Raw genomic sequence first — 16,425 nt, 5'->3', positions numbered from 1 at the left:
TGGAGTGGAGCAACTGTGACATACAGTGCATGTTACACATCAAAGTATTAACATTTGGGCATGAATCCAGCATGTATTATTTTTTAAATTAATATGTTTAGTCTTTGCTTCTGGAGGGGGTCCCTGGAACAACATATTTTGAGGTTGGAGTCTGCAGCCAAATACATTTCAGTTTGTGTGTCTTTGACATGAAAAGGTTTGACCACCACTGACATAATCTGGTCTCAGGTGCTAATGGTTTTAAAGAGATAGTTCAAACGAATTTTGTTTCAAGTAACCATTCTAAGAAAAATATGTTTTTGCTCCATTTCCCAACTAGAATCATGTTATGTTTGTTTTGTTTTTGATTGACTTGGGACACTATGTAAAGCAAAAAGCATGTTACCTGCCATTTTAAAAAATATGACACATTTATTCCAACAATAATCTTCAACAGGGAGCTACGAAATCTGCGAACAAATCCATATTCAGGGGGATCATAAGCCAATAACAGCTGATCTAAAAGCTCACAGCATGTGACGACACATTTTGAGCTTGTACATCTCAGACAAAGGGGTTTGGTGTAGATTGACAAAAAGCAGGTCGGGTGCAGAAAGGCATGGCAAAGTCACATTTACAAAGTATTTCCAAACAATGAGTGCTTACCTTTGCATGAATTCGAGAGTAAAAGCCATCTCCGGTGGGTATTGGATGTTGCAGACATAAAACATGGAGAAGACGTAGCTCAAGGCCACAATGGGAGAGGTGATGTGGTCATTGACAAGTAACCCATCAAGAGCAATCTTGAATTGCTTGTCACCTTAAACACAGATAAAAAAAAAAGATAAAGAAAAAAAAATAATTCTGAGCATCATGTACAAAAAAAAATAATCCTATATTTTAAGGCAAGCAAAACATTTCTTTAATAAGACAAAACAACAGCTTATAAAACAGCTCGCTGAGATACAAAAAATATTTAACTACAAACCTCTGACTAGGATGCATGGGGTCACTGGGAGTTCGACTTCAGGATCTGCAGAGATCTGTTTTGGTGACAGACATGACACATGAATTAATGTTTCCAGTGCACACAAACCTGCTGGCAAATTGACTATCTGCTAGTGTCTTCATCAGACAGAGGTAGCCATTAAGCACAGACATTAATGTAAATAGTTTATAGAGAGAGAGTTTATAGAGAATATCAGCAGCTCAATTAGGGGAATCTATACTTCATACTGTGATTGGTTACTTGGTTCACCACTGGATGGAAATAATTATCATGCACACAGTTTAAAATTTACAACATCTACCTCTTTTTTGTCGAAGAGTTTATAAGAGTCTTCCTTGAAGTATTTTGCAATGCCACAGATGAGCTGTATTGGACCTTCGCCCGTCTTCATCCCTTTGGAGTCAAGGAAGTCATTGATCCCCTTTTCTTTTTTGGAAAGTTCCTGTTCAAGGTTCAAGGTGTTAATTTTGTACAGGTACCTAAGACTAACACTCATTTTCGTTTGGCCTCCAAAAAATGCAGCTATGGAGAGAATTTTGAAAAAAAAAAAATTCTAATCATTTCATTTTCATTTGCAACCTGTTCTGTTTTGATCTCAAATGTTCTGCTTTTTTGGTTGCCACTTCCTGATTTTTGGTCTCAAATCTATTCTATTTGATTGTTCATCCAATTTATTCTATTTGATTGGTTGCCAGTTTATCTTTTTTGGTCTCAACTCTCTTTTTGGTTGCAATTCTTTTTTTGATTGATTAATAAAGACAAAATTCTCTCCATATGGAGCAGCACAGCACAATCATAATAATAACAGTAACAACACACCTGTGCCAGCTTGTTTTGTACAGAGAAGCCAAGGAGTTTAGATGAATGATCAAACAGGTGAGGAACTTCAAACAGGAACGGCCACTTGTCCTTTACAACGCCAATAGCGGTATCAGCATCGTTGAGGATTTCACGCTGAATGGGATATGTTTCAGTCATCAATTTTCGAACAGATGACTCCTAAAGATATGAGGCAGTTAGTCAAACAGTTGAACAGTTAGTCAAACTAACCAATTAAAATAATAAAACAGGGTATCAATTTCAATAGACTATGGGCGTAGTGATGTCAGACGATCTACAATTTCACAATGTGTCCTACAATTTCACGTGTCCTTACAACACAAGAAAATAATGGATGATTGCAGACCCACCTGAAGATCCCTGGTTTGAAAGGCACGTTTCAAGTCATCTCGTTTAGACAGCAGGTCTTCTCTACACACAGTCCCCTCAATGATTGGATCCCACGCCACACATCCATACAGATCTGAATTTCTGGGCCTTTTCTTTGTTGAATTTTCACCCCCTGCTCGCCTCTTCAGTGAGCTTTGTGCCTCTTCATATTTTCAATTCGGTGTTCCAGCTGACGAAAGAGTTTCAGAACCATCTTTTGCAAAAGGTTTGTTTCCAAACGGCTCAGTCAGCTTGAAGGAGGCAGGATATTGTCCTACAATCATACTGGCGAGTTCCCTCAGCTTTTGTCTACCAGGTCTTCCTGGGTGTTTGTGGAGGTAATCTTCAGCGACGATCCGAACCATCTCTCGTCTGTCTTTCCCCATTATGTACTTCTTTTCACGCAACTCATCCATGACTTTTGAGGGAAATTTGTGCCATGGTACAGAATATGTGTCTTGGGATGGGGAGTCGGTTGTCTCAGGTGGTGTTGAGGGCAGCTGAAACCTCTGTGGCTCAGGTGTTGATGAGGGGCCAGGCCTGGTGAACTGGGGTGGAGCTTGTGAATCTATGGATGACATGACACACATCTCCATAAATTAAACACATCACAATTGTTACGAATCAATTAATACATTGGTCCTCAATGTCCAGTTTGGGTCCACCAGGAATACAAATGGACCTAATTACGAAAACCAATTATAGAGTAGTTATTGCCATGTACAGCTGATGGCAACCTTTTTTTTTGCATTTTTTAATCAGCCTTTGTAGTCTCAGAAAACTTGCATTAAAACAGAGGGGAAAAAACTCACCTGCTTCCAATGCTTTGACAGCTCTGACGAATCTTTTGCACTGAATGAATGGCAGAGTGTCTTTAATGTCCTCCGGGTCCACAAGGCTCAGGTCATCTACAGAGAGAACTCCTAATTCCTCCAGTTTAGCCATGAGTGTATCCAATGAGTGGATACACTCAGTATCCAAAAAATTGGCATGAGTGTATCCAAAAAATTGGCTTTTGACGTACTTACGAAGCACAGGCGGCGGGCTAATGCTAGCGCAGCTAGCAGCAAACGTCCACTCACGCTTCAAAATTACGCGAAACGCACACATTCAGATGTCGACATGAAACACACACGACTATCAACTGCCTATCGAGACCAATTTAATGTACGAGGGGGAACAAAAAATGGGCTTTTGACGTACCCAGTACTTAGGAAGCGCAGCCGACATGCTAATGCTAACGCAGCTTGCAGCAAAGGTCCCGTGCTCAGCTGCGAGCCACACTACCCTGTATAGCTCCGGTTGGAATGCTGCTAAAAACCTAGAAACCTTCGAGATAAAATTAACCAACTAATAATTTGTCCTACATTTCATGGGGGAAAGGCGACTGTCTGGCGAGGGGTACCAGAACAGAACGCCCGCCATGCAGACGTAAATGAACAGAAAACGTGCTTATCATGTGTTTAACATGTTTAACTCAATATATTTTGTTTGAGAGGTGGCACTCCATTCCTATTCTCATTACACACAACCAACCTGTTTCCAACTTTCCATGTGTCTCGCAGAACTTCAGGCTGGCACTGACCGCACTGAATGTAATGGCGTCGGAAAATTCTGGCTGGGGGAGAAAATTCTACCCATACTGCCTTGCGCAACAGCAAACTTTCCGTATTTCACAAAACGGAGCGAATCCGTAGCAAATCCACGGTAAAGTGACCCCTAAATTTACGGATTTTTTTAACAGTGTATACATTAATTGTTCAACCGTTCTATTTGATTATTAGACAGACTTCTGTCTGTATTAGACAGAACTATTAGAGACGACAAACAAGAGTAAGATTTTTAAGCATTGTGTGCACTCAGACATTGCCGCTCTCAGCGCTGCCAAAATAAATTCCCGCCTCAAACACACTTGCCAAATAAAAAAACTTATCTGCCAATGCCGATATTTGAAAAATGCGAAATATCGGCCGATATATCGGCCTTGGCTATATATCGGTCGACCACTAGACTCAATTATTTAGTTATATTCTAATAGCCATTTACAATTTTGTAAAACTTTATCTCAAGCTCTTTGCATTATCGCTGTATGTAAAATCTGCTTTACAAATAAACATGGCGTACTTTGCTTATTAAATATTTCATAATTCAGAATCTAAATTTGGATTGGCCCCGTTCAAAACTGCTGTGAAATACTCCTGTTTTAATACTGACGTGTCGATGTTTCCTGACAGATGCTGGACGTCCCGACTGTTCTGAACTTGCTGCGGCAGCAACGCATGATGATGGTACAGACGCTTTCACAGTACTCCTTCATTTACAAAGTCCTCATTCAGTTCCTGAGAAACTCCAGACTGATCTGAGACCAGCACTGGCACAGAGGAGCCTCTCACAACCCCTCGGTCCCAGTCGGAGCTTCCTCACAGTGTTAGTGACGGGGCAGTAATGAAGGACGCTGCGGTGCGCTCTGCTTTACCAGTATTATTCACAGATTTCACTGTGGACTTGTACACGGATGTCAGTCCCAGCACTTTTATTTTGCTGCACATAGACGCAGCTCTGTTATTTAATAGGATACGCTGAACTGCAGTTGTTCTTTTATACCGGGTTCCTCGTGGATTTTATTAGTTTACGCATGAAGTTTTAGCAAGCAAAAATTAAAATAGCGGACACAGTGTTTACTGAGATGTGAACTTCAGTCGATGGATGAATCTCATGAAAAGCCCAGATTTTGTGTCAAAATTTGCTTAATATTTTGCTGAAATGCAAAAAAGGTTTGCTTTTCTGTATGCAACATGTTTGAATGCTCATGAGATTCACTCATTTGCATCATGGGATGGATATAACAGGGAGTTTGAAGTATCATGTCCAGTGATACGCGGCATGTTCAAGCAATATTTTACAGTTTAACCCTACGAACGGGGTTTCACCCGGCTAACGCATCTCAAGTTTAAATGCTGCCAAAGACGGGAGGGTTTCTATTCTGATCGCAGACACAACCTATGGTTAATTTACAATATGTATTAAAATTGTATATGAAAACTGTATTCTAAATATAATAATCAGAAAGGCTTTCTCATTGCATTAGGGATGATTTTGTATTTTTGCAGCTCTGGTCACATTTCCACCTGCATTCAGACACACCAAAGAGCATCACAGACTCGACTTTTGCATTGGAGTGAACAATAATGTGGGTTTATTGTGAACGGTTAGTGACCTCATTATCTTAGACACACCAGCTATGATGGTTTACCAAAGAGATTTCAGCATATCGAGTTCTTTAAGTCTTAAAACACTGTGAAACTGCATAACCCATTCTGTTTGCAGAGGAAGTGAAGGAGCAGAATGTGTCGAAGCAAATCATTAGGCCCTTTGTGTTTTAATTTGAATTGCATGCTGGTTATTTACAATAAAGCAGTACAGACAGATGCTACATTCCACCATAATGGTGCTGTTGCATGTTCTGAAAGAAATAGTTTGGCCAAAAATTTACATTCACTGAAAATGTACCGAATTTGGAGAAAACCATCACTTGCTCAGCAGTGGAACCAAAAGCTGTTTAGACTCTCATTCTGACGGCACCCATTCACTGGGTGTGCAAGTGACGCAATGCTACATTGCTCTAATTCTGATGAAGAAACAAACTCCTCAATATCTTGGATGACCTGAGGGTGAGCACATTCTGGCTAATTTTCATTTTTAGTAAACTATTGCTTTAAACCCAAACATATATGTAGCGTCCTGCCAAAATTTTCCATGGGTGAGTCAAAAATCAAAAGAATAAAGCAGTGCAATTTAAGTTAAAAAAAAAAAATACATTAGTAAAGTGGAACTGAAAGTATTTGTTGTGCTGAATTTTATTTATTGTATGCAGAAAGGACGATGTATTACTGAATGTTAGTAATGAGGATGAGATTTCTTTCACCTGACCATTGTGAGAATTTGAGGCAAAATGCTTAATTGTTATTAAAAAAGGCAAAAAGGTTTAATTGTCCCAGAATCGGCTAAAATATAAAATTATATTATTATTATTACTTTTTCCTTTTTTTCTGTTGATTTTGGGCAGAAATATGATCAAAAATGTTCTTGTTAAGAGTCACTCCCTCTACTCAGTTCTGTCTTGTGCCTAAAACAATAGCAGTGTGTTCTTGTTGGGTTTTGGCTAAACTGGAAAATAAAATATTTTTTTGTTGCGAAGGACAATCACTTTTTCACATGATACTGTGCATCTGAATATCATGAAACATTCATTTAAAAACTGAACATATCCACAGGTTGAGCTCCTTCGACACAATGGTTTAATCAGCATTTATCCGTCATTACTATGAGGTAAAAGTCATTTAAGTGTTTTGGAGTAACTGGTTGTAAAAGCACAATGTCGGTCTTAAACCTTTTCATAATTCATGTTGAGTTTTGTTGGGTTAGCTTTAGACGAACTGCTGCGGTGTTTGAGGTTTGCTGATGTGAGTGGACAATGATCAGTGTTCATCTGAACTGGAAAAACAAACTTAAAGACAATTAAATGAACAAAGCTGAAAACTGGACTATAAAAGCCCTTCTTAGAGCTGCTTTTTGGAAAACATGTATATTAATTAGCAGATACTGTTTATATTGGTGATTTTAAATGTTAGTAACTTTTTTAACCACATTACATTTGAAGCTAATAAAACTTCTGTTCACCCCGGATTCTCATCTGTTTTGGTTGTGTAAAGTGAGATCTCCGCCTCCGCCGTTGCCATCATCATCATGAGTGATTTACAGCTGGCAGAAGAGCCAAATTATATCCCATTGTAAACAACTATATTTTTCATTCAGAAAATAAATGTTCTAAATTGTTAAAGTAATGATTTGTGACTATACTTTTGCAAGTTTTAAAGTTTTAACACAGTACAAATATGCACTGACAAACTTACAGTAAAAATGTTTTTGTAGTATTATGCTAATATATTTACATTTACATTTAATCATTTAGCAGACGCTTTTATCCAAAGCGACTTACAAATGAGAACAATAGAAGCAGTCAGGTCAACAAGAGAACAACTACAGTATACAAGTGCCATGACAAGTCTCAATTAGTCTAGTATAGAACACATAGCCAGGTTTTTTTTTTTTTTTATAAATGAAAAGACAAGAAAAGGAAAAGTGCTAGTGTTAGTTGGTTAAGTGCAGGCAAAAAAGATGAGTCTTTAGATGTTTCTTGAAAATGAGTAAAGACTCAGCTGTTCGAATTGAGATTGGGAGGTCATTCCACCAGCTGGGCACAGTCCAGAAAAAGGTCCGTGAGAGTGATTTTGAACTTCTTTGGGATGGCACCACAAGGCGTCGTTCACTTGCAGAACGCAAACTTCTGGAGGGCACATAAGATTTAACCAGTGAGTTTAGGTAAGTTGGTGCCGTGCCAGTGGTTGTCTTGTAGGCAAGCATCAGTACCTTGAATTTGATGCGAGCGGCTACTGGTAGCCAGTGTAACCTGATGAGGAGAGGAGTAACGTGAGCTTTTTTCGGCTCATTGAAGACAACCCTCGCTGCTGCATTCTGGATCAACTGCAGAGGCTTGACAGTACATGCAGGAAGGCCCGCCAGGAGAGCATTACAATAGTCCAGTCTGGAGAGAACAAGAGCTTGGACAAGAAGTTGGGTGGCTTGCTCTGACAGGAAGGGTCTAATCTTCCTAATGTTGTATAAAGCAAACCTGCAGGACCGGGTCGTTGTAGCAATGTGGTCTGTGAAGCTTAACTGATGATCCATCACAACTCCTAGGTTTCTGGCTGTCCTAGAAGGAGTAATGGTTGATGAGCCCAGCTGTATAGAGAAGTTGTGATGAAGCAATGGGTTAGCTGGAATCACCAGGAGTTCTTTCTTCGTAAGGTTAAGCTGAAGGTGATGGTCATTCATCCAGCTAGAAATGTCACTCAGACAGGCTAAAATGCGAGCAGCTACCATCGGGTCATCTGGCTGGTATGAGAAGTAGAGTTGGGTGTCATCAGCGTAGCAGTGATAAGAAAAGCCATGATTCTGAATGACAGATCCTAATGATGTCATGTAGATGGAGAAGAGAAGTGGTCCAGGTACTGAGCCTTGAGGAACCCCTTTAGCAAGGTGGTGTGACTTTGAAACATCAAGACACACTGAAGGATCTGTCAGAGAGGTCCTACCTCTGTCAGAGAGGTAGGACTTATCCCACAGGAGTGCAGTTCCAGAGATGCCCATCTTTCTGAGGGTGGACAGGAGAATCTGGTGATTAACAGTGTCAAAAGCAGCAGACAGGTCCAGTAAGAGGAGTACCGAGGATTTTGAAGCTGCTCTTGCTAGTCGCAGGGCTTCAGTAACCAAGAGCAGAGCAGTCTCAGTTGAGTGGCCACTTTTGAAGCCAGATTGGTTGCTGTCAAGGAGGTTGTTCTGTACAAGGAACATAGAAAGCTGGTTGAACACAGCTCGCTCAAGTATCTTTGCAATGAATGGAAGAAGGGATACCGGTCTGTAGTTTTCAAGAAGCGCTGGATTTAGAGATGGTTTCTTGAGCAGTGGGCTTACCCGAGCCTGCTTGAATGCTGAGGGAAATGTTCCAGAGTGAAGAGAGAAGTTGATAATGTGAGTAAGCGAAGGTATGACTGAAGAAGAGATCGCTTGAAGGAGGTGAGCGGGGATGGGATCAAGTGTACAGTAGGATGATTGGACAGGAGAAGTTTTGAGACGTCCATCTCTGAGAGTGGGGAGAAGGAGGAGAAAGAGTGTGCGTCGGTCATTGTGAAGTTGTCCTCAGTCTGCGGTGTGGAGAATTGGTCACTGATGGATCTTGTCTTATTTGTGAAGAAAGCTGCAAAGTCGTCCGCTGTAAGAGTCGATGGAGGAGGTGGTGGCGGCGGATTAAGAAGAGAAGAGAAAGTCTTGAAGAGTGTCCGAGTGTCACAATAGTTGTTAATTTTGTTGTGGTAGTAGGATGTTTTAGCCATGAAGACATTTGCAGAGAAGGAAGAGAGGAGAGACTGATACACACTGAGGTCGGTAGAGTTTCTTGATTTCTGCCATTTCCTCTCTGCAGCCCTGAGTTTAGAGCGATGTTCACGGAGAACCTCGGACAGCCAGGGGGCAGATGGGGCGGTGCATGCTGGTCTAGACAACAGTGGGCACAAGTTGTCCGAGGAAGATGTTAAAGTGGAGCAAAGAGTGTCCGTAGCGCTGTTCGTGTCCAGAGCAGAAAACTGAGAGAGTGCAGGAAGTGAGGATGAAACCACAGAAGATAGGCGAGATGGAGAGAGTGAGCATAGGTTCCGTCGAAAGGTGACCTGCGTTGGAGTGTGAGGAACTAAGTAAGTGCTAGGTTAGCAGTAATGAGGAAGTGGTCTGAGGTGTGCAGTGGAGCAACTGAAGTGTTGTCCACAGAGCAACAGCACGTGTAGATGAGGTCCAGTTGGTTGCCTGATTTGGGAGTCGCTGTAGTAGACACTAGCTTGAGATCAAATGAGGTGAGCAGAGTTTTGAAGTCAGCAGCCTGGGGCTTATCTAGGTGGATGTTGAAGTCACCAAGCAGTACCAGAGGAGTACCATCTTCAGGAAAGTTTGATAGCAGCACATCCAACTCCTCCAAGAAGTTTCCCAATTGACCTGGGGGACGATAAATGACCACAAAGTGGATTTTAACAGGGTGGGTTACAGTAATGGCATGTGATTCAAATGGACCAGTACCTGTAGGTGATGGCTGAAGATCAAATTTCCATTCTTTTGATATAAGGAGACCTGTACCTCCACCCCTCCCAGTGGTACGAGGAGTGTGGGAACAAGTGAAATTAGTGGAGAGGGCTGCAGGGGTGGCAGTATCTTCAGGTTTGATCCAAGTCTCTGTCAGTGCCATGAGGTTGAGACCGGAATGAGTAGCAATAGAAGAAATGAAGTCTGCTTTGTTAACTGCAGACTGGCGGATCCAGAGACCAACTGAAATAGAGAGCGTAGTAGTAGAGCTCTCCGAGTGTTAGTAGTGATAGTAGAGATCTGAAAGCATGTAGTGACTACAAGTGTAAGAGATATTTGAGTACAAGGTATACAAAAAGTAAAGAAAGAGGAGAAAAGCAATACTCAAGTTCCCTGTCGGTGTCCTTGCTCAGTGGAGTCGCGCAGGTAGAGTCGATTGTCTTTACACTCGTCGGTCTTCACACGAGGAGGGCTCACACGAGAGCTGCCACGGTGAAACCTAACGCTTTTGTATTTGGCTTATTACCTGTGATTGAAGTCAGCTGGCCACGCCTCACTATTTAGCAGATCGAGACTGGGCAGTCCCGCGATAGGCAAATGCAAAACCAAGTGCCACTTTCAGCACGTATATGTAATACTATTATATTATTAATTTGAAATATTTATTTATAAATATTTAAATTTATAATACTGATTTTTAATTAGCTTTAAAATTTATATTTTCAGTTTGTTTTCTTTTCAATTCTAGTATTTTCTATTGCTTTAATTTATTTTCAAGCATTTATTTTTAGTTTAGATTTAGTTGTTTTAGTATTAAACAAGTTTTGACAATTGTTTTTAAAAAAAGTGACTACATGTATCTGTTTATGTTTCTTTAAAGTGTTAACAATTCAACTAATTCTACAAATCAACCCATTTTATTGTTCTAAATGTATAATTTGTTAGGTAAATAATTCATTTATTTCACTTACATCTCCAATGTATCCCAGCAGCCACAAGAGAGCATCATGTTTCATGTGATTGTTTTGTGGATGCATCAAAATGTATTTCTGGAATAATCTTAAAGATGGATGGATTTTAAGAGAATCACAGTGTTGTCTCAGAACATCTAAAAAGTTTCAGTCACTGTTAGATGTGGGGACTTAATACATCTAAAATATGCATAGTTCCATAATCTTTCTAAAAAAAAAAATGAATAAATGTTGGCAATATACTGATGAATATCTTTCACTATGAAATCTCCAAACATTACAAGGATTGACATGCACTGAAGTAAAAATAGAAAAAAAAAAAGAATAATTATGTAATTATAATTATAATAATAATTATAATTAGGTGTTCAGTGGGAAGGCAAGGCCTCCCTCGGTCCTGTAATGGTTCAAGGGCGACAGAAGACTTTAGGTGGATTATAACAAATGGGGACAACCCTATTGCTGACTTTGAATAAATGGAAAACCGTGTTCTTGCTTCTGCTCTTGTCTAGTAACTATTTGGAGTTGTGCTCTAAAGATTAGATTAATCTCATTGCTAGTTTTACTTTATTTTAGTGCTGCATTTGACACCATAGATCATGACAATCCTAGATTGGCTACAAAACTATACAGGTATTCAAGGGCAGGCTCTAAGATGGTTTAGATCCTACTAGTCTGATTGCTACCATGGTTTATTTACATGGGCAGCGTCTCATTTCACCAGTAAAATATGGAGTGCCTCAAGGATCTGTCCTAGGTCCTCTTCTGTTTTCAGTATGTTGCCCTTCCATAATATTGGGGAAAATATGGGATTAGTTTCCGTTATGCTGATGATACTCCACTATATATGAGACTTCTAGACTATCTAAGCTAAGAGTGTTAATATAAAGGTTTGCATGACCAATAATTTTCTATTAAATTCAGGTAAGAATCTGGGTGGTATATTAGACAGCAATATTTTCTTTTGAAAACAGTTTTCCATCTTAAAAAAATTGCCAAGCTATGAAATGTTATTTGTTTCTGATGCAGAAAAGCTAGTTCATCCATTCATGACCTCTAGACTATTGTAATGCACTTCTGCAGTAGGTGGTTGTCCTGCCTCTTCAAAAAACAAGCCACAGGTAGTCCAAAATGCAGCGACTAGAGTCCTTACCAGGTCAAGGAAACATGATCATATTACCCCAATTTTACGGTCTCTGCCATGGCTACCTATTAAGTTCTGTTTGAGTTACAAATTATTCCTTGACTATGCCCCTGACTGGTTTAGCTGCTACGTACCTAACTTCGGTAGACACAAATGCTGGACTTCTGGTAGTTTCTAGGACCGTAAAGTCCAATAAAGGAGATCGAGCTTTTACGCATTTGGCTCCCAAACTCTGGAATAGCCTTCCTGATAGTGTTTGGGGTTCAGACACACTCTAATAATTGCTGTTAAGAGTGTTCATCATCTGGTTGACTACGTCTTGTATTAATTTTTCAGAAAATTCCAGTCAATTAGTTTTTTTTTTTTTTTTTTTAATACTATCAGCATGATAGACAAATAGGTGTACTATGAACATACTAGACAGCTTTATTGTGTAATAAGTGTATGTACACTATAAGCAGAACTATGAACACTTACATTAGTGCAATGGACATTTAAAAAAAAATCCAGTGTGCAAATGGAATGTCCTATATGAAAGAACAGACAGTAATGCAAGTAATAACGAGTGTACATTTTTTGTTGTTGTAAATCAGTGGGGCCTCAGTGGGCAGAATTCAGTAAGGAGACTGCTGTAGAGAAAAAGCTGTTCCTGAGTCTGCTGGTCGTTGTCCTTGTCCTGGTGAGCCTACTTGACCAGGCTGGAGATGTTTGTGATCCAGGACAGGTCCTCAGAGATGGTAGTTTCCAGGAAGTTGAAGCTGGAGACCCGTTCAACAACCATCCCGTTGATGTGGATGGGGTCGTGTGTGCTTCCTTTCTTTTTCCTTAAGTCCACAATGAGCTTCTATGTCTTACTGGTGTTAAGGAGCAGGTTGTTGTGAGCGCACCATGCAGCCAGGAGTTGTGTGGGGAAATTTGTAGTCATACTGTCCTTTTTCTCTTTCTAAAAGGACAAGCTCCCTTCTCAGTAGGGAAGTTAACTTCATCTTTAAAGAGACCTACTGTGAACTTGGTTTAAGCTCAGTTTAATGAGTTAAGTGGTCTGTTGCCTATGACGCTATAAATTCTTCTGCCAATCGGAGTCTCTGCCCCAAGAGTTCCACTTGAACACCCACTTCTCTGAAGCACTGCAGATATTTTGTATGCATCTTGTTGTGAACTAGATGTTGGGTAAATACAAATTAATGGGTTTTATTTCTCCTTGCATAAAAAAACTTTAGCATAAAAAAAAGTTATAATTTTAAATATTTCCCATTATGCTTCCCACTTGCTCAGCAATGGAACCACCAACTCCCATTCTGACGGCACCCGTTCACTACAGAGCAAGTGATGCCATGCTACTAAATTTGATGAAGAAACAAACTCCTTTACATCTTCAACCTGAGTCTGAGCACTTTATCAGCAAATTTTATTTTTTAGTAACTATTGCTTAAACCCATACATGCATTTCAAATGAAGGCTTTTTTTTTGGCTTTAGATGATTCATTGTGATGGTCATTTACAATTTATTGAAAGTATAAAATTTTTGTGGAGACATTTTTCCATGGGTGAGTCATATTTCACTATGAAAATCAAAAGAGAAAAGCAGTGAAATTTAAGTAAAAAAAAAAACACTTGTAAAGTGCAATTGAAAAGTTTAATTTAACACAAATTTAATTTATTGTGTGCAGAAAGTTGTCACCTTTATTTATATAGCACTTTTAACAATACAGATTGTAACAAAGCGACTGAATTGCATTAAATAAGAAAACAGTGTTGCGAAAAGGCAGTTCATCAATGAATTCAATAAAGTCATCATCCTGTTAATTTGAAATAGTATCTGTGCAATTTAGTTAACGAAATCGAGGCGGAGTTTAACTAAAAAAATTTGGTTATGCCAACATTCAGCAGAAACTCATGGCTGTATGCACGCTTAAAGACAGGTAGACATGATGAAGATGTACAAAAACACTGTGAATTACAAGACAAAAAACACAAAAACACCGTTCTGTTGGGAGCGAGACAAGCGGACGTGCCGCCATCTTGTTCCAGACTGCAGCAAAGTCACATTGTGACAGATTTCTGCTGACATTCAGGGCTGTAGGGGTCCTCTCTAGATGCTGATCCACCATCTGGTCTGGATACGTACTGGATCCGGGTGACTGCAGTGACCATCTAATCTGGATACAGACTGGATCTGGTGGCTATGGTGACCTCGGAATAAGAGACAAACAGACTAATATTAGCATAGATGCCATTCTTCTAACAATGTAGCAAGTACATTGTATATTGGGAAGTGTTCCTGGTCCCAGTTTTCCTAATTATTGCAGCCTAAAAATCCTTTAACAGATTTGAATAGTAGAAATGTATTAGTGTGTTATGTGTAAGACAGGTTAAAGAGATAGGTCTTTAATCTAGATTTAAACTGAGTGTGTCTGCCTCTCGAACAAATTTAGGTAGGTTATTCCAGAGTTTAGGAGCTAAATAGGAAAAGGATCTACCGCCCACAGTTGATTTTGATATTTTAATTTCAGTAAGAAATTACTTGTCATCCAGTTTTTTATATCGACTATGCATTTCTTTAGTTTTTCAAATTGGTATGGTTCACCGTGCCGTGAAGAAATATAGAGCTGAGTATCATCAGCATAACAGTGAAAGCTAACAACATGTTTCCTGATGATATCTCCCAACGGTAACATGTAAAGCTTGAAGAGTAATGGCCCTAGTACTGAGCCTTGAGGTACTCCATACTGCACTTGTGATCGATATGATACCTCTTCATTCACTGCTACAAATTGATGGCGGTCATATAAGTATGATTTAAACCATGCTAATTCACTTCCATTAATGCCAACAAAGTTTTCTAGTCTATGCAAAAGAATGTTGTGGACAATAGTGTCGAAAGCAGCGCTAAGATCCAATAGCACTAATAGAGAGATACAACCATGATCAGATCATAAGATCAGATAATTTGTAACTCTAAGCAGAGCAGTCTTAGTACTATGATATGGTCTAAATCCTGACCGTCTACAGCTGCGAGAGGGCGCTCTACGCTGCTCAGTGGTAGACTACAGGAGCACTGAGCAACATAGAGTGCCCTCTCGTGGCTGGAGAAGGTAATGTTTTCTCTTGGTTCATTTCTCTTGGTTCATGTCAAATTAATTTTGATAAATTCTTTGGGTATCAACAGCTCCTTTGAATCTCATTCAGTTACTGTTACCTACCCTTTTAAAATACATTTTGTAGTTGTCTATCGACCCCCAGGACCACTGGGTAACTTTTTGGATGAATTAGACTTCCTTTTCTGAGGATGGTACTCCCCTAGTTATGCTTGGAGATTTCAACATCCATCTAGATAAACCTCTGTTTGCTGATTTCCACACTCTGCTTGCCTCTTTTGATCTCAACCGAGTGTCAACTACTGCTACTCACAAATCAGGCAACCAACTGGACCTTATTTATACACGACACTGCTCTACTGATCATCTTCTGGTTACTCCACTGCACACGTCGGATCACTTCGACGTAACCTACGCACACTTTCACCCTCCCGGCTATCTGCAGTGGTTTCATCTTCACTTCCTTCCCCTAAACTGTTTGCATCTTTGGATGCTAACAGTGCTACTGATACTTTCTGCTCCACTCTTACATCTTGTTTAGACACTGTTTGTCCGTTATCTTCCAGGCCAGCCCGTAACACCCCTTCTGCCCCTTGGTTATCTGATGTTCTACGCGAACACCATTCTAAGCTTAGAGCTGCTGAGAGGGTGTGGCGCAAATCCAAAAATACTGCTGACCTTAATGTGTATCAGTCACTCCTATCTTCCTTCTCTGCTAATGTCTCCACTGCAAAAATGACATACTACCATAACAAAATTAACAATTCGTCTAACTCTTGCATGCTTTTTAAAACATTTTCCTCACTTCTTTGTCCTCCTCCTCCACCTCCTGCTTCATTTCTAATAGCTGACGGCTTTGCAATGTTTTTCATTAATAAAATTAAACACAATAGTGCACAATTTTCCACACCACAATCAGTCAAGCTCATATCACCATCAAACATACTATAACGGCTCCTGAATGTTTTTTCCAGAAAAATCAGAAAAATCACGCTTCAACTGATGCCTTCAAACTTTTAATGTCTTCCTTTCAGGAATCATGATATTCAATATCACAAAAATTGAATGGACACCGTGAAAAAACTGAAAAATAAACCAAAATTACAATCAAATTTGTTGAAGTGATTCTACCATGACATCACTCGAAACTGAAAACTGAAATCAATGTACACAGTACATCAAATTATAAATAAACAATAACCAAAATGCATACAAACATACCGTGTGCTTTCCAATCGGGACTCAGGAGACATTAGTAGACAATTTTGCTCGAACACTCTTTCTATTTTACCTCTTTCGATTTGTGTGCGACACCTCGTGTTTCTC

At 39.7% G+C, this 16,425-nt stretch overlaps 1 protein-coding gene across 1 annotated transcript in view; it reads left to right on the top strand.

Annotated features, from left to right (window-relative positions):
- LOC132111268 (zona pellucida sperm-binding protein 3-like) overlaps positions 1-11,346 on the top strand; it is a 33,680-nt gene extending 22,334 nt beyond the window's left edge. The window contains exon 8 of the mRNA XM_059518423.1: positions 11,222-11,346. Coding sequence (XP_059374406.1) covers positions 11,222-11,298 — 77 coding nt within the window. The 3' untranslated portion in view covers positions 11,299-11,346. The remainder of the gene's footprint in view (positions 1-11,221) is intronic.
- Positions 11,347-16,425: the final 5,079 nt, after the last annotated feature.

The sequence above is a fragment of the Carassius carassius genome, chromosome 31 (genome assembly GCF_963082965.1).
Source record: "Carassius carassius chromosome 31, fCarCar2.1, whole genome shotgun sequence".
NCBI lineage: Eukaryota > Metazoa > Chordata > Actinopteri > Cypriniformes > Cyprinidae > Carassius > Carassius carassius.
The sequence above is the reverse complement of the archived record's forward strand: the minus strand, read 5'-3'. Positions and strand labels throughout refer to the sequence as shown.